At 39.5% G+C, this 20,312-nt stretch overlaps 1 protein-coding gene across 1 annotated transcript in view; it reads left to right on the top strand.

Moving 5' to 3' along the window:
- The first annotated feature begins 3,269 nt into the window (after positions 1-3,269).
- WDSUB1 (WD repeat, sterile alpha motif and U-box domain containing 1) overlaps positions 3,270-20,312 on the top strand; it is an 86,746-nt gene continuing 69,703 nt past the window's right edge. Inside the window, exons 1-5 of the mRNA XM_066346483.1 lie at positions 3,270-3,488; positions 4,121-4,166; positions 5,498-5,919; positions 8,307-8,491; positions 15,433-15,525. Of these exons, the coding sequence (XP_066202580.1) occupies positions 5,522-5,919; positions 8,307-8,491; positions 15,433-15,525 (676 nt within the window). The 5' untranslated portion in view covers positions 3,270-3,488; positions 4,121-4,166; positions 5,498-5,521. The remainder of the gene's footprint in view (positions 3,489-4,120; positions 4,167-5,497; positions 5,920-8,306; positions 8,492-15,432; positions 15,526-20,312) is intronic.

Raw genomic sequence — 20,312 nt, 5'->3', positions numbered from 1 at the left:
CCTGCTCACAACTGTAGACCTACTTTTGCCTCACCCTATCTGGAACACCAACTAAAAGAACTCTGCTCAACTCTCATTACTCGGTAATAGAGAGATGGCCAGTTAGAGGATGTCAAGTTTATTTAATGACAAAGGATAAGGGAAATTTAGAGAGTGTTCTATAATATAATGCAGAAGATAACACAGCATGCTCCCAGGATTACGTGTCTCAGAGCCTGAGTTCTCTACAGGGGCGCTGAGGATGATATCGGGTGTGGAGAGGGAGTGATTGCATCAGCCTGAGGGAACCCCTGCACCATTCTCATGGATGATTTTTCCCTGTTTTTTTTTCTTTTAAATATTTTATTTATTGATTTTTAGAGAGGAGTGTGTGTGTGTGTGTGTGTGTGTGTGTGTGTGTGTGAGAGAGAGAGAGAGAGAGAGAGAGAGAGAGAGAGAGAAGGGGGAGGAGCAGGAAGCATCAACTCCCATATGTGCCTTGACCAGGCAAGCCCAAGGTTTTGAACTGGCGACCTCAGTGTTCCAGGTCGATGCCTTATCCCACTGCGCCACCACAGGTCAGGCTCATGAATGATTTTTAGAAACTGTCTTTGAAGTATAATACACAAACACACACACACACAAACACACACACACACACAGGCTCATATCATATGTGTTGAGCTTGATACATTTTTGGAAACTGAACACGCAAGGGAGTTATTACATCTTGATTTCTATCCTGCCAACTGTTCTGGGAACTCTGGCCTTGGGTTTGCCTTCAAAGCAAAACAACCCAAGCACATCCCTGAGTACTGTGAGAACTGGGTATTTCCCAGGCTCATCATCCCTCAGCTGGCCCATTCTTCAGGACTATTTAAAACCCGTTATTACACCCACCTTTTCTAATGACTCCAGTCTCTCTCTTTCTCTCTCTCTCCTCTCTCCCCTTTGGGCTCTGGGTTACTCTGGACCATAGATTTTAGAAATAGATGACCACTAATTATTTCATGCCTATTCTGTTCCCATTGCGATTGTATTTCTAGAACATGAATTGCTTACTACTTAATTTAGCAAATTTTCTTTAAGTATATCATTTTAAATTGTTTTCTACATCCCTCAAGTAGCATTATTACAAGGAATGGAACCAGAAATTAATGATAAAATAGGATTAATTACTGACCACAGTTACATAATTAAAGAATGTATAAAATATTTAAATATTGAATATTCCAGTTCAAAGTTCCAAATACAGTATTTTGATACTTTGTCCTGTGAGATAAGAAAACCAGTTAACTCATGAGTTCAAAGATCTTTATAAATTCTTACAATGTTTCTCTAGTATATTGATAAGATATTTTAAATGAACATCTCCCGAACTGCAAACTCACAGACTAGAGAGCAGCTATAATCAGGCTTCCCTTTATGAAACTGCCCTTCCCTGAAGGACAGGCAGAGCTGACTGTATTGGCCTTGAGATCCATGCTAAACTCCTGGCAGGAAGGGGTTTCTGTGTAAGCAGAGGTTTCTTTAATATGTTTTACTTAAAGAACATTATAATCAATTTTACTCATCAAGTTAATGAAGATTAAAAATATTACTTAAGTCCATCAAGAATGTGGAGACAGGCACAAAACTATTACATGTTGCTGAGAGTGTAAACCAAATTCTCTGAAAAGCAATATGGTAATATTTATGAAGAATCTTTAAACCTTTATGTCCAGTAATTCCATTTCTATGTAACAGTTTTCTTAGTAAATGCTTGTGAGTGTGGACAAAGATTTAGCCACAAAGCTGTTTAGTCTGTTACCATTTATAATAAGCACAAATGTTGAAACAACCATTCAACAACAGTAAAAATGTTAAATTAATGGCATGATTCTGGAGGTGTGGGCAATTGGGCAGAAAAGAATAATGAAGAAAATTTAGATATGAAAAAGGTTTAGGATATAAGTTAAGTTTTAAAAGACAGTTTGTAAGAAAATGTTATTTGAGTGGTTTATCTTATTTAGTGCGGTTATTGGCCTATTTTTATGTTTTTAATATTTCATATAAAGCTCCATTATTTTTACAATCAAAATATTGTTTTTTACAAAAATACTGTTTGGGGATTACTTTGGTATGGAAGGATTACTTTGGTATGGATTAAGGTGTTCAAAGTCTCAATCGTGATGCACTCATTAATTTAAAAACCACAGGAGCATCTCAAAATCATAAACTTTGGTCTGTTTTTCTTTTGTTTTTTATTACAAGTCATTTCCAGCTATCTCAATTTTGTCTTTAAATTCATGCATTTTAGATTATTACTCTTTAAATATATAACTTTGTTTTCTTTAGGTTGATACGTAATTTTTTTACGTTTCCCATTAAAGAAACTTCTAAAGTTGCATGGATTAAAAATAAAAGCTATCTGTATCTTTGTTTTCATCTGGACATAGTCTCTTACTGCATCATGCACATAGTTAACAAGTGTTAGCATGCCTAGGAACTCTTTTCTGGACAATTTTTTAATCTCAAAAGGGATTGGCAAGGCCACTTTGTTTCAATTACACATGGAAACCAAGGTCCACCTGTGAGCCTAGGAGACAATCTGAAAGGCTAGAAGAAATGCACATCGGGTTCAGATGATGCCAGGATATCCACCCCGGCTTGTCCAGTGGACAGCGGGGTCTGCAGGGCTGGGGTCCAGGGAGAACAGGGATTTGGGCAACCTGAGCATAAGGTGACGGCAGAAGACACCCAGTCACGGATCGCGGAGGGCAGAGCCAGCCTGAACAGAAAAGACCAGTCAGGGAGGTGACTGAGAGAATAGACCCAGCAAGGTGGAGGACTACGGAGACAGGGAGATTCATAAACCTTGAGCTGGAAGAATCGGACATTTGATAGTGCTTCCTTTAAAACCACATTTCAGGCACTCGCTAGACCTTGAGACCTCAGCTTCCTCAACTGGGAAAGAAATTCTCCTAAAGGCTTTTGCCCACTCTGGACTCACGCTGTTCCTAGGGCCAGACTTTAGAGCCCGCCCTGCCGGAGAGCGGAAGAGCACGCATGCGCTGAGGTGCGGTAGAGCCCGGGCGCCAGAGCTGCTTCCTCTGCTTTAAGGTTCGCGCGGCCCCCGCCCGCCTCACCTGCGCTGCCCCGCCCCAGCCACCTGCGGGTACGTGGCCCGCGCCGCCAGCGGAGCCCCTGAGGGCGGACCCCTCGCGGCGTGGGCCTTCGTGGAGGAAGGAGCCGCGGCCGAGGGCCGGTCTAACGGCAGCCCGGGTAGCGGCGGGTGGGAGAGCGCGCCGCGGGTCCGCTGGCGGAGCCTCCACTCCCGGGGGTCTGAACTCTCTCTGGAGCTGGAGCCGGACGGCGGCGGGGCGGCGCCGACCGCTGTGGCGTAGAAGCCGCCGCGGCTCCCGCGAGCGCCGGTCCGCGCCCTGGAAGCGAGTGCCCGGCGCGGAGGCCGCCCTGCCGCGGGCGGCTCCCTGAGTTCGGAACCAGCTGGGTCCCTGCGTGCGCGCGGAGTACGGCGTAGGCTTTGCGGGGATTCAGGGCACTCTTCGCGTTTGCTGGATGAGATAGGGAAGCGTGTGGGACACGGCGAGTGGACTGTGCCCGGGGACTGAGCGTGGGGCGTGACAGCTGCGGCCTTCGCGCACGCGCACGCCCCGGAGGCTTGAACGCTTTTCAGAATAGATTCGTAGCCTGACCGGGTTTGTGCGTGGCGTGGGCTGACACAAGGGTGTGGAAGCCCAAGTTTGTTTGGAAAATTACCCAGAGCCGATTAAGGTCGATGGAGGCCCCTGGCGCATAAGAAAATATTGGGCCCCTTAAAAAAAAAGAGAGAAAATAAAAATACATGTTAACTATATTTTTAAGTAAATAAAATATATTATGTATTATTAATGTTAAAATTGCACATGTGAAACCAAACTTGGTGTCATTAGAAAAGGTGGGGTTTTGCGGGGCCCCTCAGGAGTCGGGCGGTGCACGTGGGAAAGCCCACCGTTTAGTTTGCCTCTGAATTACCTCTGTGCAGCCCGCAGTTAGGATTTGGGAGTTCTCCAGAAAGCCCCTGATCTTATTTGCAATATAAATACAGACGATGATCAAATCGGATTTTATGCATGTGTTTTTTTGTTTCTTTATGTCTTAGGCTTTATTGGACTTTCTGTTTTAAAAAAAGACGCTGAACTTTTGGGGTAAGATGAAAATAGGCATACTCCATCTTTTTGTAGAGATTTCTGCAAATCAGATTAGAACAAGAGATTATGAATTTTACAATCCAAGGTTATATAGCTATCTTTCCACAGCTGATTATTAATAACCTCATTCTACAGCATTTTTCCACTGTCAGATTTTTTTGTATCAGTTAAGTACCTTTTTAAAAAATTTTCTCATTTTGCATTATGTTCACATAATATTTAAATGCCTTAACCCTGTTGGATTTGGAAAAGAATAAATATTCAGGGAATATTTATTTAAGCACAGAAGGTGCCTGACTGGTTTACATGTTATAGATACAGAAATGGGCCAGATGGACAAGATCTCGACTCCTTCAGAGCTTTCAGTCTCATGGGGAGAGACAAGAAACAAGTACATCAGATGTTGGTAACTGCTACACTGAAGACTGTTGTGCTAGGCTGGACAGTGGCGGCTTTAGATTGGGAAACCCTCTTTGAAGGGGTGCACTGAAACTGAGATTTAAATGAGAAATAGGATTCCAGAAGACAAAGGAAGAGAATTTTAACATACAAAACTGCTTTATTAAGATCAAAGACCTGGAATCTGTTTGACTAGGGAGGCTGGAAAGAAGTGAGGGAGGGATAATGTGAGGGTTCATATAAGGTTTTGTAATTCCTGGTGAGGAGTTATTATTTTATTCTAAATTTGTCAGTTTCCTCTCTTGGTTTTCTGATTTATTCATTTGGTTCTTCACCTCAAATCTTTTATATCATTTCATTCTTTATCACACAAGATGACAAACCATGACGTGATAGTTGACTGCACTGCCACTTAAATTTTGAATGAAACCTTTTGTGAACCTTATAGTTCTGCAACTTCAAAGCAGAGCAGTAGACCTGGCTCCATCTTGCAGAAGAAGCCGCTGAGACAGTTTGTTAAAATAGTAAAAATCTTTGTGAGGTGAGAAGAGCAGATCTGGAATGAGGCAGTGAGGAGACTAGTGCGTTAAGAAAAAGTCTCCAAAAGTGAAACGATTACCTGAGGTTTTTAGAATGTTCAATGTCAAATCAGTTTGTAGTTGTTTGACCAGGTTCTTTTTTAGGAGTTATGGAATTTAGTTGGTATGGCAATGGTGACTGTGATCCTCATCAAAGATTAGTCTTATAAATGTTATTTTTCCTAGCCAAATTACCCTTATCCTGGTATAATAGGCTGTCCTTTGAAAATATGAATGTAGGAGCTTTCATTCAACAAAATTTTAAATTGATTCCGACCCTTGTATATGGATTCAAGTTGTATTTATTTGCTTTTTAGAATGAAGTAACCTTTACCTGTTTAAAAATTGCAGGATATTTTACTTCAAAGAAAGAACATGGTGAAACTAATTCACACATTAGCCGATCATGGTGACGATGTCAACTGCTGTGCCTTCTCCTCTTCCCTCTTGGCTACTTGCTCCTTGGACAAGACAATTCGCCTCTACACCCTAAGTGACTTGATTGAATTGCCACACTCTCCATTGAAGTTTCACACCTATGCTGTCCACTGTTGCTCTTTCTCCCCTTCAGGACATATTTTGGCTTCATGTTCCACAGACGGTACCACTGTCCTTTGGAACACTCAGAATGGACAGACGGTTGCAGTGATGGAGCAGCCTAGTGGGAGCCCTGTGAGGGTGTGCCGCTTTTCCCCGGACTCCACTTGCTTGGTATCGGGGGCAGCTGATGGAACTGTTGTTTTGTGGAATGCACAGTCATACAAGTCGCATAGGTATGAATATTTAAACCCTTTCTGTTTTCAATCCTTTTGATAGGTCTACCAAAAAAAAAAGTTTTGATTGACTTTAAGAATCAGATAATTTTTAAATTTTATTTTATTTATTCATATTTAGAGAGGACAGAGAGAGGGAGAGAGAGAGAGAGAGAAAAGGGGGGAGGAGCTGCAAGCATCAACTCCCATATGTGCCTTGACCAGGCAAGCCCAGGGTTTCGAACCGGCAACCTCAACATTTCCAGGTCGACGCTTTATCCACTGCGCCACCACAGGTCTAGAATCAGATAATTTTTAGACATCACAAGGAAAAGTATTTGACTTGTCTTCTGAAGATTCATAGAATGGACATATGTAGCGTGATTCTTGTAGCAGATTGGCTTGGCTCTGAAAGTTGTTTGGTTTTTCTTTTAAGATTTTAGTTATTGAGTTTTAGAAAGAGGAGAGAGAGAAAGGAAGGGGGAGGAGTGGGAAGCATTAACTTATATAGTTGCTACTCATATGTCCCTTGACCAATGACCTCAAAGCTCCAGGTCAGCGCCCTATCCACTGCACCACAGCAGGTCAGGCTTGACTCGGAGAGTTTTACATTTTTAATCTTTGTTTTGTAAAATAAGGGTTAATCTTATTAGACTTCTGTGGATTTTTACTGTGAGAGTTAGGCAAAGAAAACAATCTTTTGGAAGGATTAGTAATTTTAGGTTTTAGTTTTGTAGCTCATTGGCTCAGGTGTTCTTAATAATAATGTAATGGTAGGAAGGTCTCACTTAAGACACCCGAGAATACTTGCTGGGTGAGTGACTAACCCAGAGGAAAGAACCTTGTGATTAGAGTGGTATTGTACTATCATCTCTTTAAAAACAACAACAACCAACTCTTGAAAAACTCTTTTGGATAAAAATACATCAATTAATTTACATGAGTAATTTCTGTTACAGCTTATCAACGTTAAAAATATGTACTTTTATGTATTTATATCGTAGTGAAATGTTTATAACAGAAAATTTACCATTTTTAAGTGTACAGTTAGTTCAGTGACAGTAAGTACATTGAAATCCATAAACATTTAAATGTTACCAATGAAAATAGTCTAATACACCTTCCCCTCCCCCTACCCCTCAGCAGCATAGAGAGCACAAATGCCAGCTGGTGAACAACTGTTACTCATTTAGATTTAGGTCCTTGGGTTGAAGACGGTGAGGTGGTCCAAGTGGTGTTAATTAGCTGTTTAAAAAGAAATGAAATATCTTTTTAAAGATATTTAAAGAATGAAATATCTTTAAGTTATATTCTATGAATGAAATAACAGCTGTCAGACTGACCAGGCAGTAGCACAGTGGATAGAGCATCAGCCTGGGATGTTGACCCAGGTTCGAAACCCCAAGGTCGCCTGCTTGAGTGCGGGATCTCTGGCTTGAGCATGGAATCAGAGGCATGACCTCATGGCTTGAAGCGCAAGGTCACTGGCTTGAAGCCCAAGGTCGCTGGCTTGAGCAAGGGGTCACTGGCTCGCCTGGAGCCCCCTGGTCAAGGCACATATGAGAAAGCAATCAATGAACAACTAAGGTACTGCAACAAAGAATTGATACTTCTCATCTCTTTCCCTTCCTGTCTGTCTCTCGCTCTCCCCCCCCCCTTCCTCTCCCTATCTCTCTCTCTCTCTAAAAAAAATTTAAAAATACAGCTGTCCAATAAGAAATCCTTTTCACTTATCAGGTAAATTCTGCCTCTGTAACATTAGCTCCATAGTGTATATGATGAATGATATAAAATGATGCATTGCAATAGATTTAAGCACTGGATGGGACATTGCATTAATTGTTTTTTACCAGTTTATTTTCCTAGTTGAGGAAATGATAGCGTTAGCACAGTAGCACAGTTCTTCTTTATATTCCCAAGATCATCTTAACTTGCTCACACTTTCTTTTCATAAAGAATTTGTATTTGAAGATGAGGTGAAAGTTCTTACTGTTGCTTCTGGGTGATTTTAATACAAAATTGAAAGTACCTTTGACTCTAATAGCATGTTATTCAATAAAAACAGTTTTAATCTTTTAAAAAAACGTGACTATAGTTTGTATTGTTGGTTGTCATTGCTTTTGTTAAGTTTTGGAAATTTTAATGTGCTCATACTGATTTGCTATGTGGGAAAATGAGATATGTGAACTTTGATTTGGATCCCTATAGTTCGGGCTTGAACATATTAGATCCTCTTATTTTTAGAAAGCAGGTTTTAGTTTACAGCATAAAAATGATATTTCTATAGGCATCTATAACCTTTTTTTTTTTAGTTCTATGATAGCCAGTTATCAAGCTGCTGTTAGAAATTGTGCTATAAAGTAAAAGATGCTCCGAAATGAAAACCTCCTTTTTTGCTTCTGTTCCAGATGTGGTAGTGTTAAGGATGGCTCCTTGGTGGCCTGTGCATTTTCTCCCAACGGAAGCCTCTTTGTCACCGGCTCCTCGTGTGGAGACTTAACAGTGTGGGATGATAAAATGAGGTGTCTGCATAGTGAAAAAGCACATGATCTTGGAATTACCTGCTGTGATTTTTCTTCACAGCCAGTTTCTGGTTAGTTACTTCATTCTTTTAAGCATTCGTAAATCCTATTTGTAATTTGTATATGACTTTTGGTTCTTTCATTCATTTTCATTCAATCAAATAAGGAGTGCTTTTAATTTATTTCTTATAAGGAGTAATCCTTCTCCTTTATGTTTTGTAACCACATTGAAATTACAAAGAAATATTACATGTGCAAATCAGGGTTCTTTAGGATATGCATGTTTTTTGGTTCTAGGTCTTTGAAATCCAGTGTGATTAAATCCATAATAATGTCATATCTCAGTTTGGACTGGCTGCATTTCCAGTGTTCTATAGCCACATGTGGTCAGTCACTACCTTTTTGGACAGCTCAGGTCCAGACAGGAGCCGGATGGCTTTAGCACTCCCCTTTTTCAAGCCCATTGTTGCTTGTTAAAGTAATATTATAGTGTTTAAAGTACATTACCTTAATTCTGCGGGTTACGTAGAACAGTGGTCCCCAACCCCTGGGCCATGGACTGGTACCGGTCTGTGGGCCATTTGGTACCAGTCCGCAGAGAAAGAATAAATAACTTACATTATTTCCATTTTATTTATATTTAAGTCTGAACAATATTTTATTTTTTAAAAATGACCAGATTCCCTCTGTTACATCCATCTAAGACTCACTCTTGATGCTTGTCTCGGTCACATGATACATTTATCCGTCCCACCCTAAAGGCCGGTCCATGAAAATATTTTCTGACATTAAACCGGTCTGTGGCCCAAAAAAGATCTGACGTAGAGACACCAAGGCAGGATACAGAAGAAATTTTAGGAGGAGATTTATTAATAAGCTGGCTACATATATATGACTTACATAGGGTATAGCTAACCCAAATCGTGTGGCCTCGAATATAGCTCTGAGGCTAGTTATATAGACTTGATCACATATACAGGTTGGGGGGAAAAGGAGGGGGAACATGACACAATAGTCAATTACTAACAAGCTTACAACATTTAACTATAGGATCTATTAAAAGGAAAAAACATTCCTACATATTAAAACTTACAAGGTAACACAATAGCAATAAATGTCGTTTTACGTATCAAAGACATTCCCAAATCTTCTAGGGTGGTTGCCACAACAGGAGACGGTTTAGCTTAGGATAAGGAAATAGAAAATGATCTTTGCTAAAAGTATTGAGGCTAGCTTTAGTTTACAAGTTTTATACATATAAAGGATTTCAAAAAGGATGATTATTAGAAAGCATATAAAATATTCCAGAATGCAGGTTTTTCAGGCAAGGACAGTGGCCTCATGATCCTTTTGTCTAGAGGTATATGTCACTCTCCGGACCCCAAGAGGGGAGGAAGAGCCGGAATCAGTGTAGGACAGGGGTAGTCAACCTTTTTATACCTACCGCCCACTTTTGTATCTCTGTTAGTAGTAAAATTTTCTAACCGCCCACCAGTTCCACAGTCATGGTGATTTATAAAGTAGGGAAGTAAACTTTACTTTATAAAATTTATAAAGCAGAGTTACAGCAAGTTAAAGCATATAATAATAATTACTTACCAAGTACTTTATGGCAGATTTTCGCTAAGTTTGGCAGAACAAATCTTTATAAAACAACTTACTATAGTTAAATCTATCTTTTTATTTATACTTTTATTGCTCCGCTACCACCCACCATGAAAGCTGGAATGCCCACTAGTGAGCAGTAGGGACCAGGTTGACTACCACTGGTGTAGGATATGTAAACATTGTCTCCTAAAGGATCTTATTGAAGGGGAAGAGGAAGTTTTCAGATAACCTTTATCTTCTTTGTTGTCTAGCAAGTAGTGGCCTCAGTCCTTCCAGAGAACTATAGTTAAATTATGACTAGATGATCCAATTGTCCTTGTAAGCCAGGAAGCTCCCACATTCTTCTCCCTCCATTCTTCACAGAAAGGAGGGGGCAAGGAGCCTAACTTTTCCTCTGTAAAATGGCGTTGCCAATACTAAGTTTTATAGTTCCTTGGCACCTTATCACAATAGTAAGATAAAATAGCAAATCCAAAACACATACCCTGTAAGTACCTTACATGTTGTGTTTCTCTCTCTCATCTTAAATCACACTTGGTCTCATGCATTCTCTTGCCACACTGGCCTTCTTTCATTCCTTGAATGTTTCTAACATTTTCCCCAAGGGTTTTACATGTGGAAACTTCACCTGGTTCACTCTTAATCATCTTTTAGATTTCAGTGAAAAAAAGTCACTTTAGATGAGCCTCCCTTGTTCTTACCTCCTAGACTCAACCTAAAGCGTTTTGGTAGCCTTTCATTTACATACTTTATTTTTCTTTTACAGTACTTAGAGAAGTATGAAAATTTTAAATTAGCCTGACCTGTGGTGGCACAGTAGATAAAGCATTGACCTGGAATGCTTAGATTGCTGGTTTGAAACTCTGGGCTTGCCCGGTCAAGGCACATACGGGAAGCAGCTACTACGTGTTGATGCTTCCTGCTTGTCCTCCCTTTCTCTCCCCCCCCTCTCCCCCCTCTAGCTCCTCTATCTAAAAAAAAAAAAAAAATTATATGTGTATCTGTATAGATGATGTCTCATGGTGTTTTTCCGAGACTGAAAGCTCCATCAGCACAGGGCCTAGTACATAGTAGGCCTTAAAATGTACATTGATGAATAAGATTCCTTTTAGTGATTAGCTAAATATTTTTGGTTTTTAACATTTTGACATCATGTAGCAAATAAATAGATGTCCTTTTTATGAACCCATCCCTGTATTAAACTCTCGACCTTCGTTTAATTATGATGATTTATTCTTTTAATACAGTGGTCCCTCGTTTATCATGGGGGTTAGGTTCCAGAACCCCCATGATAGGTGAAAATCTGCGAAGTAGCAGCCTTATATTTATTATTTTTATATATATTTTAAGGCTTTATAAACCCTCCTCACACTCTTATAAACCTTTCCCACACTGTTATTAACCTTTACCACACTTATTTTGCTTATATTACCACACTTATTTTACCACAAAAATAATTAAAATATTAAATATATAAGAATACCTATTGTAAAGCCAGTAGCCACTGCCACCATCACAGCCGCCTGGCCCGTGCAGGTTTGCATTTGATTAGGACAGACGGTAATGAAACAACGGAGCCAAGAACTGGTGGGCCATTAGCTTTAATCCTAGCTTGCACTCTGTGGGAGAGTAATACACACAGTGGGAAAACACTTCCCTTTCCATTCAGGGCTCCCAAAGCCACTGACTTATCCGAGTTTCCTAGAATCAAAGGTTTCTACCTCACCAGTCTTATTCACCTCTGTTCCCCATCTCCTTCTCTCTGCACAAACTGGCTTCTCCTTCAGCACTCTGCCATCTTGGCTGCTTCTCCTCTCCTCTATGTGGCCTTTCTCTGCTCTCCTCTAGCATGGGCTCCTCTGCCCCATTTTATAGTGTAGAAATCAAAATCTTTAATCCAATATACAAACAAGGAAGTCTCTGATATAAAGTCACTTATCTGAGGTATAATGGGATTCCTCATGAGAGCGCACTACCCCACATCATACAGTGGTCAAGGGTGTGGGGAAAAGCTTAGTCTTAAAACTAAGCCTTAGGCTATAACGACCCTGCTTGTTTATAGCCTACCCCCCACACCCAATGCAAACTATAAGCAAGCAAACATATATATCATATTTACAAACTTATTTGACCAACACCTATATACCACAAAATCCCGTGATATAGCTAAAAATTCGTGATACAAAATTTGATATATACAATTTAAAAATCCGCGATACAGTGAGGCCGTGAAAAGTGAACCACAATATGGCGAGGGACAACTGTATATGGTTTTGTGCAGTTCTTTTGTTTGTTTGTTTGTTTTTGTATTTTTCTGAAGTTGGAAACGGGGAAGCAGTCAGACAGACTCCCGCATGTGCCCAACCGGGGTCCACCCGGCATGCCCACCAGGGGGCGATGCTCTGCCCATCTGGGGCGTTGCTCTGTTGCAACCAGAGCCATTCTAGCACCTGAGGCAGAGGCCATAGAGCCATCCCCAGTGCCCGGGGCCAACTTTGCTCCAATGGAGCCTCGGCTGCGGGAGGGGAAGAGAGAGACAGAAAGGAAGGAGAGGGACAGGGGTGGAGAAGCAGATGGGTGCCTCCACTGTGTGCCCTGGCCAGGAATTGAACCTGGGACTCCTGCATGCCAGGCCGACGCTCTACCACTGAGCCAACCGGCCAGGGCGGTTTTGTGCAGTTTATTTTAAGACCATCTTGCAAGAGATAAGAACATTTCTTTCATTTCTATGTGACCTCCTCCAAATCTTACATGCACTCAGTGACTCTGAGTTATATAAATGTAGGGAGATTTAAGTTTCCTTTTTGATTCTAAGTTATCAGAAATAGATTTTCAATTAAAATACCATCATTATGTTAATATTGGGGATTGGCAGCAGGTGGGGCCTGGAAAGTTTCATTAAACCAGGCATAGAATTCTAGGTGAGATTCTAAGATAAGTGTGAAACCCACATCCTTTGCCTGCCTTTAGGGTGTATTACAAAGTATATTTCTCAATATAATTCTAATCTGTGTCTTTGGTTTCTTTAGCTCAATTTCTGTTAAAATAGATGTTACCCTTGTGTAAATTTCCTGAAACAGGTAGATTTATTCTTTAAAGTGGATTATTATAGGTATTGTGGGAATTACTATATTTTCTTAAAAGGCAAAGTAGGCCATTTAAATTTGTTGCTGTTTAAGTGATATTTCTTAGTATCAGTAAATACTTATAGCATATTGGTTCTTCTGTCTTTGTGATATTCTGCTGAAATAAGGTAAAAGAATCTCATATGTGCCTGAGGATAAATGATCAGTTCTCTCCAGTTTTTAAATGATAAAGAAAACTTTATAATTTTCTTATTGCAATTTAAATATTTTTCTTAAGAAAAATATATTTTTAAATATTGTATTTTGATATTGAGCATAGGCACATTTTAAGTTCCATAGTTTTCCATTGTCCTAGGTGAATTCTCACTATTTAAACTTCAGAATTAACTTCAAAAGATCTATTTCGTCAATGAAAAATATTAGTTTTCCTAACTGAGTCTAGTACTTAAATATTTTGCTTATTGGCCCTGGCGGGTTGGCTCAGTGGTAGAGCGTCGGCCTGGCGTGCGGGGGATCTGGGTTCGACTCCCGGCCAGGGCACATAGGAGAAGCGCCCATTTGCTTCTCCACCCCCCCCCCCTCCTTCCTCTCTGTCTGTCTCTTCCCCTCCCGCAGCCAAAGCTCCATTGGAGCAAAGATGGCCCGGGCGCTGGGGATGGCTCCTTGGCCTCTGCCCCAGGCGCTAGAGTGGCTCTGGTTGAGGCAGAGTGACGCCCCCTGGTGGGCAGAGCATCGCCCCTGGTGGGCATGCCGGGTGGATCCCGGTCGGGCGCATGCGGGAGTCTGTCTGACTGTCTCTCCCCGTTTCCAGCTTCAGAAAAATACAAAAAAAAAAAAAAAAATTTTTTTTGCTATTGCCATTTACTGAGTAAAATGCTTTTTTTAAAGAAAATTATTATCAGGAATTGTTTATATTCACCATGCTCTTGCTCAGAAAGAATGCCTTTTGGCTAAACCTATACAGTACTATTAAAAACCAAAATGCTATTGAAATGTGGAAGTCCCCGACACTTATAAAAACTTTCAATAAGAAGGAAGTTAATTTATTGTCATGTTAATAAAGTATATGTTCTTTCAACAAGACAGAGTGCATAGCAGAAAAGTTTATATGCACAGGTATAAAAAATATTTTATTTAAATACTGAATTGTTTCAAAACCAGGCTGTAATCTTAAGACAGATGTTAGGTTTCCTAATTGTATCTTACTGCACAAGTGCTAAAATTTTTTGATGAAACTGCATCTGTGGTATTAGGTGAGCTCATATAAAATTGACTTGATGATATCAATATTTACATCATCTATCAGTATTTAGGAACTTATCTCGTGGGTATATGATAATAACACCTGAAATTACTCAAGTAAGCATAAAAACTAGTAGGGGGACTTGGGGGGAACCAAATCTAATTGATTATATTCCATTATTTGTGTAATATTTTCTACGAAATCAAATTGACTGACTTGATATTATTTTGGATTTATATATAATTCCAGCATTTGTCTTTATTAAATCAAATGTGGGAAAATATCTCATTATTATTTCATATGAATTATCGACTAAGCTTTTTATTTTTATTTTTTATTAACAGGACAGAGAGAGAGTCAGAGAGAGGGATAGATAGGGTCGGACAGACAGGAACGGAGAGAGATGAGAAGCATCAATCATCAGTTTTTCGTTGCGACACCTAGTTGTTCATTGATTGCTTTCTCCTATGTGTGGGCCTTCAGCAGACTGAGTAATCCCTTGCTCGAGCCAGAGACCATGGGTCCAAGCTGGTGAGCTTTGCTCAAACCAGATGAGCCTGCACTCAAGCTGGCGACCTTGGGGTCTCGAACCTGGGTCCTCCGCATCCCAGTCTGACGCTCTATCCACTGTGCCACCGCCTGGTCAGGCTTGACTAAGCTTTTAGGAAATGGATATATCCTTTAAAAAAATGTTAAGTTGGGAATAATTAAGCATTTAACATTTGTATCATAACTGACATTTTTTCCTAATTTCTCTATCAGTGCTAACCTCACAGACTCTAAAATTGGGTTGGAGGATGCCCTAGGCTTAGTGACTAACTATTGGCCCTTGCAGCCTTCTGTTATAGTATTAGTGGAAGCTAACTAATAAGATATTTTGTTTTAACGACTTTGGGGGCGAAAGTTATAATCCTTTATGTACCTAGTTTAAAAGAAGCAAGGTAGTAGTAATTTATATTGTTTGTAAATATGGTTTAAATGAATAGCATTAACATCTTACTGTAAAAAATGGAATATTTTTTAGTTTATATGTTTTATTCTTGTGTATTTATTTTTGACAAATTTAAAATTTTAGGTGGAGAACAAGGCTTCCAGTTTTTTCGATTGGCATCATGTGGTCAAGATTGCCAGATCAAAATTTGGGTTGTTTCTTTTAGCCATACCTTAGGTATGTATTCAACTAGTAGTTTTCTAAAATTATTTGTGATCTTGATAAAATTTCTATTTTAATTAATTTTCTTACCTAAGGTACTCTGGATATCTAAAAGTTATTATTAAAATATTTTAAGAACTTTTAATCAGGTTAATACATACACATGATTTAAAAATTTTTTGCTCACTGCTGATTGTGACCTCACCACCACCACACGCAGAGGTAACTGCACTTTGTATTTTATCTGTTTTCATTCCTTTGGTGGTTTCACAGCATCTATAAATATTGTTTGTTCTACCATATTGTAAATGTATTCATTGTAATTAATTGGTTTTTGACAGCATGTGAGTGTTTTCCTCATGCATTGTACTTACTCCTTCAGATGACTCTTTAGTCAAGAAACTGAAGTCATTCAATTTGGAATACAATTTTCCTTTATGTTGTTTCTTAAGAATTTCTTCTCTACTTGGTCTCTGTGTAACTTGCATTAATTGTGTTGGATCGTCTGACATGATTTTCGATTGGCATCATGTGGTCAAGATTGCCAGATCAAAATTTGGGTTGTTTCTTTTAGCCATACCTTAGATATGTATTCAACTAGTAGTTTTCTAAAATTATTTGTGATCTTGATAAAATTTCTATTTTAATTATTTTTCTTACCTAAGGTACCCTTTATTCCTCTCACATTTATCTCTTTATCTTCTTTCTGTTTTATGGAAAAAAATTTCAGCTTTATCTTTTAACCTTCTTTTGAATTTTTTCATCTCATTCATCCCATTTTCAATTTCTAAAAGCTCATCTTCTGTTTCTTTTCACAGTGTCCTCCTCTGAGTTTATGAATACAAGATCCTCTCAGAACTCTCAAGATACCAAATTAGAGGCTTTTGTTTTGTTTTTAAGTTCCTTCTGTTTCCAGATTATCTTTGTTTGCTCTTGGGCTGTTTTTCTGTTTGTTAATTTGTTTGTTTTGTTTACCTTGATTTTTCTCTGTCATATCCTTACCTAAATCAAATGTCTGGTGATCCTTAGCATTCATTTATATTGAAGAAGTAGACAGTGGTAAGATTTTTCGAAGCTCTGTGCACATGGTGGTTGGTTGTAGCTGGCTTCCCTTTAGTGTAAAGATGTGGGTTGTTGGCCCTTCCTGGGGGAGGCGGTTGGGGATGTAGAGAATTTGGGTGCTCTGTCTTCTGGAACTGCCCTGGAACTCCCCTGGCAGTATTTCCTTAGAAATGTTTGTCTGGTCTGACAATGGCGCGGTAGATAGAGCATCGGCCTGGGACTCTGAAGACCCAGGTTCAAAACCCAGAGAACGCCAGCTTGAGCACAGGCTCATCTGGCTTGAGAGCGAGTTCACCAGCTTGAGCCGCGAGGTCACCAGCTTGAGCGTGGGATCATACACATGACCCCATGGTCGCTGGCTTGAGCAAGGGGTCACTGGCTCGTCTGGAGCTCCTCCACCCAGCCTTCCACCCATCAAGCCATATATGAGAAAGCAATTAATGAACAACTAAGGTGCTGCAACTCAAGTTGATGCTTCTTATCTCTCTCCCTTCCTGTCTGTCTATCCATCCATCCCTCTCTCTCTCACACGCACATTCTTGCTCTCGCTAAAAAATAAATAAAAAATGTTTGGAAAGAAGCATCAGGCTTTTGAGCAACATAATATGGTAGAGTCAGGGAGGGATTGGAGGAAGACATTGAGTGTTTCATAAAAAACTTTTAGTTACGGCCCTGGCCCGTTGTCTCAGTGGTAGAGTGTCAGCCCAGCATGTGGATGTCCTGGGTTTCATTCCTGGCCAGGGCACACAGGAGAAGTGCTCATCTGCTTCTCCATCCTTCCCCCTCTCCTTTCTCTCTATCTCTCTCTTCCCTTCCCGCAGCTAAAGCTCCACTGGAGCAAAGTTTGCCCAGGAGCTGAGGATGGCTCTGTGGTGTCTGCCTCAGGCACAGAATGGCTCTAGTTGCAAAGGAGCAGTGGCCCAGATGGGCAGAGCATCACCGCCTGGTGGGCATGCTCAATGGATCCCAGTCGGGCGCATGCAGGAGTCTCTCTCTCTGCCTCCCTGCTTCTCACTTCAGAGAAATACAAAAACAGAAAGAGAGTTTTAGTTACTTTTTTCATTTCTAGGTCTATATTTGTGTCATTTTGACTTTCCTTTCCCCCAGGTGTTAACAGTACCAAGTCTTACGGGGTTTCCTAGAGCAGGTTAGTCTTCTCTTGGCATTCTACTGTTTGTTACTCCTCTAACCTTTCAAAAGCATCAGTTAATTTGCTTTCTTCTTTCCTAAAATTGGTTTCAGTTTCTGGTTTGTTGAAGCCTCCTTTCTGTTCTTTTCATTAATATGAGTTTATATCTTTATTAATTCCTTTGTTATTTTAATGGGAACCTGAAATATATAGTCAATTGGCTATCTTGCTTCAGATGCCTAATAATATTCTTATTTTATTATCAAATAAGCTTCAGTTATATCACAGACTTAACTATTGTCAAAGATTAACAAAGTGGGACCCTAGTTAAAGTGGTAAGGACAGAGTTTAACCAGTAATATTCTCTTGCAATAGGGAAAAGAGTCCTGCTCAACTTCAGCTTATATGGAGGTGACTGGGCATTTTAAAGGAACAGTGAGGGAATAAGATGATGGATAACTAGGGGCTTTATAGAATCAAGGAAGTGAAAAAAATACAGAAAGCAGGAAGATTGGGGTTTGGTCCATGTGAAAGTCATCTGGGTTTGCTAATTGGGGCTTATGGAAGTTAGGCTCCTATCTTCCTACAGAACCTGGAAGTCAAGAGCCCTATCCTCAGGTACTAGCTGAAACAAATAGTAGAACTTTTTTGTTGACAGACTTGAGTTTTGTCAGGCAGACACCTTAAGGGGCTAGAGTCATCCTGGGATGCAGCCTTGACCTCTTAGAAGCTATGTTCAAGTCTTATAGGACTAATGGAGAAGAGGGTTCAGAAGAGCCTGGCAGAGTTTGGTCAAGGAGAGTCTCTGTCTTTATCATAGTCTATAGAGAAGGGGCCTATTATCAGGAAATAGATGCATTTCTTTTTGTGGAAATTTAGTTAATTCATTGCATATCAGGTTACACTTAGTAATTCTTCTAATGTATTAAATTGCTGATGAGTGTAAGAATTCCTTAACTTCTCTGGTCTACCCTACCATTGCCTTCTACTCCTATCAAAGTAAAATTCTTAAAAGAAACCATGAATACAATCATGTACATAGATGTTCAAAACACAATATATTTTTATTTTTATTTTATTTATTTTTAAAAACATAATATATTTTTAGTAAAATTGTCCAAAAGTAAAGCTTTTCATACATTGCTGACTTTTAAAAAACGTATATAACAGGCCTAACCAGTGGTGGTACAGTGAATAAAGCATTGACCCAGAATGCTGAGTTCGCAGGTTCAAAGCTCCAAGGTCACTGCCTCTGAGCTTGGGCTCATCAGTACGGGGTCACTGGCTTTAGATGGGGATCATCCATAGAATCCCAGATCGTCAGCTTGAGCCCAAAGGTCACTGGTTCAGCCTGGTCAAAGCACATACAAAAAGCAATCAATGTGCATCTTAAGTGAAAGCAACTATAAGTTGGTGCTTCTCACTCGCTCTCCTCCCTTGGAAGCAATAAGTGCACAACTAAAGTGAAAGTAACTAGGAGTTGATGCTTCTCACCTTCTTTCTCCCTTTCTGTCTCTCTCTCTCTCTCAAAAAAAAAAAACCCAACAAAAAACTTATGTAATAGTTTATAAACATGCTGTTAAAACCCTTTTATAAAGCATTTATTATCATTTGTACCTAATTTTAATTGCTTATATGTAGGGAGGAGTAGATAGACATATGAATGGATCTTATATTTGAGAACATAACCTTATGTTCATATACAAGTTTTTAGATCTTCATTTCATTGGCAACTTAATGTTTTTGCTTTGATTGATTATTCCTACTTACTGATCTGTATTTTCATATAGTGCTTTTTAAAATTTTTTTATTTTTAGAGAGAAATGAGGGGAGAGAGAGAGGAGAGAGTGGAAGCATCAACTCGTAGTTGCTTCACTTTAGTTGCCTATTGATTGCTTCTAGTATGTGCCTTGATTTGGGCTGGGGGGCTCAAGCCAAGCCAGCGACTCTTCGCTCAAGCCAGTGACCTTGGACTTTAAGACAGTGACCCCACACTCAAGTAGGCATCCTTGGGGTTTTAAACTGGGGACCTCAGTGTCCCAGGTCAGCACTCTATCCATTGTGCCTCCACCAGTCAGGCCACACAGTGATTTTAATGCCCACATCTGTTCAGATAAAAATGTATGCTTTTCTATTTTGAATAGAAATAAAATACATATTTAATAAATAAATAAATAAATATATAGTTTTTTCTGTTTGTTGACACTTGCTGTAATGACCTTTTTGTTTAATGCTTGTCATATTAAGATCATTAACACTTATAAAAGTCCTTACTAGGTTTGGGGAAATTGTAAATTTTACTTAGTTTTTTGTCCCCCAGGCCAGTTTCTTCTTAATCATAATTTTTATAGGTTGACACTAAAATATATTGAATTCCTTTGGTTTACCTTTAAAATAGTTGTGATTTTTTTTTCAAGTGCTTACAGAAAGCATAAAAAGGATTTTAGTGTTACCATACTTGGTAGGAGTGTTATAAAATAATTGGAGTTATAAGCTATATAAATTTTTATGAGATGAGAAAATATTTTCTTAATAACAGATTTAAAAAAGTATAGGTATTACATTCTTTTTAGGCATTTGGGCAATTGGTATATGTATATTAACTAAAATA

Source organism: Saccopteryx leptura, chromosome 7 (assembly GCF_036850995.1).
Source record: "Saccopteryx leptura isolate mSacLep1 chromosome 7, mSacLep1_pri_phased_curated, whole genome shotgun sequence".
Classification (NCBI taxonomy): domain Eukaryota; kingdom Metazoa; phylum Chordata; class Mammalia; order Chiroptera; family Emballonuridae; genus Saccopteryx; species Saccopteryx leptura.
Note: the sequence above shows the minus strand (reverse complement) of the source record. Positions and strands in the feature narration are given on the sequence as shown.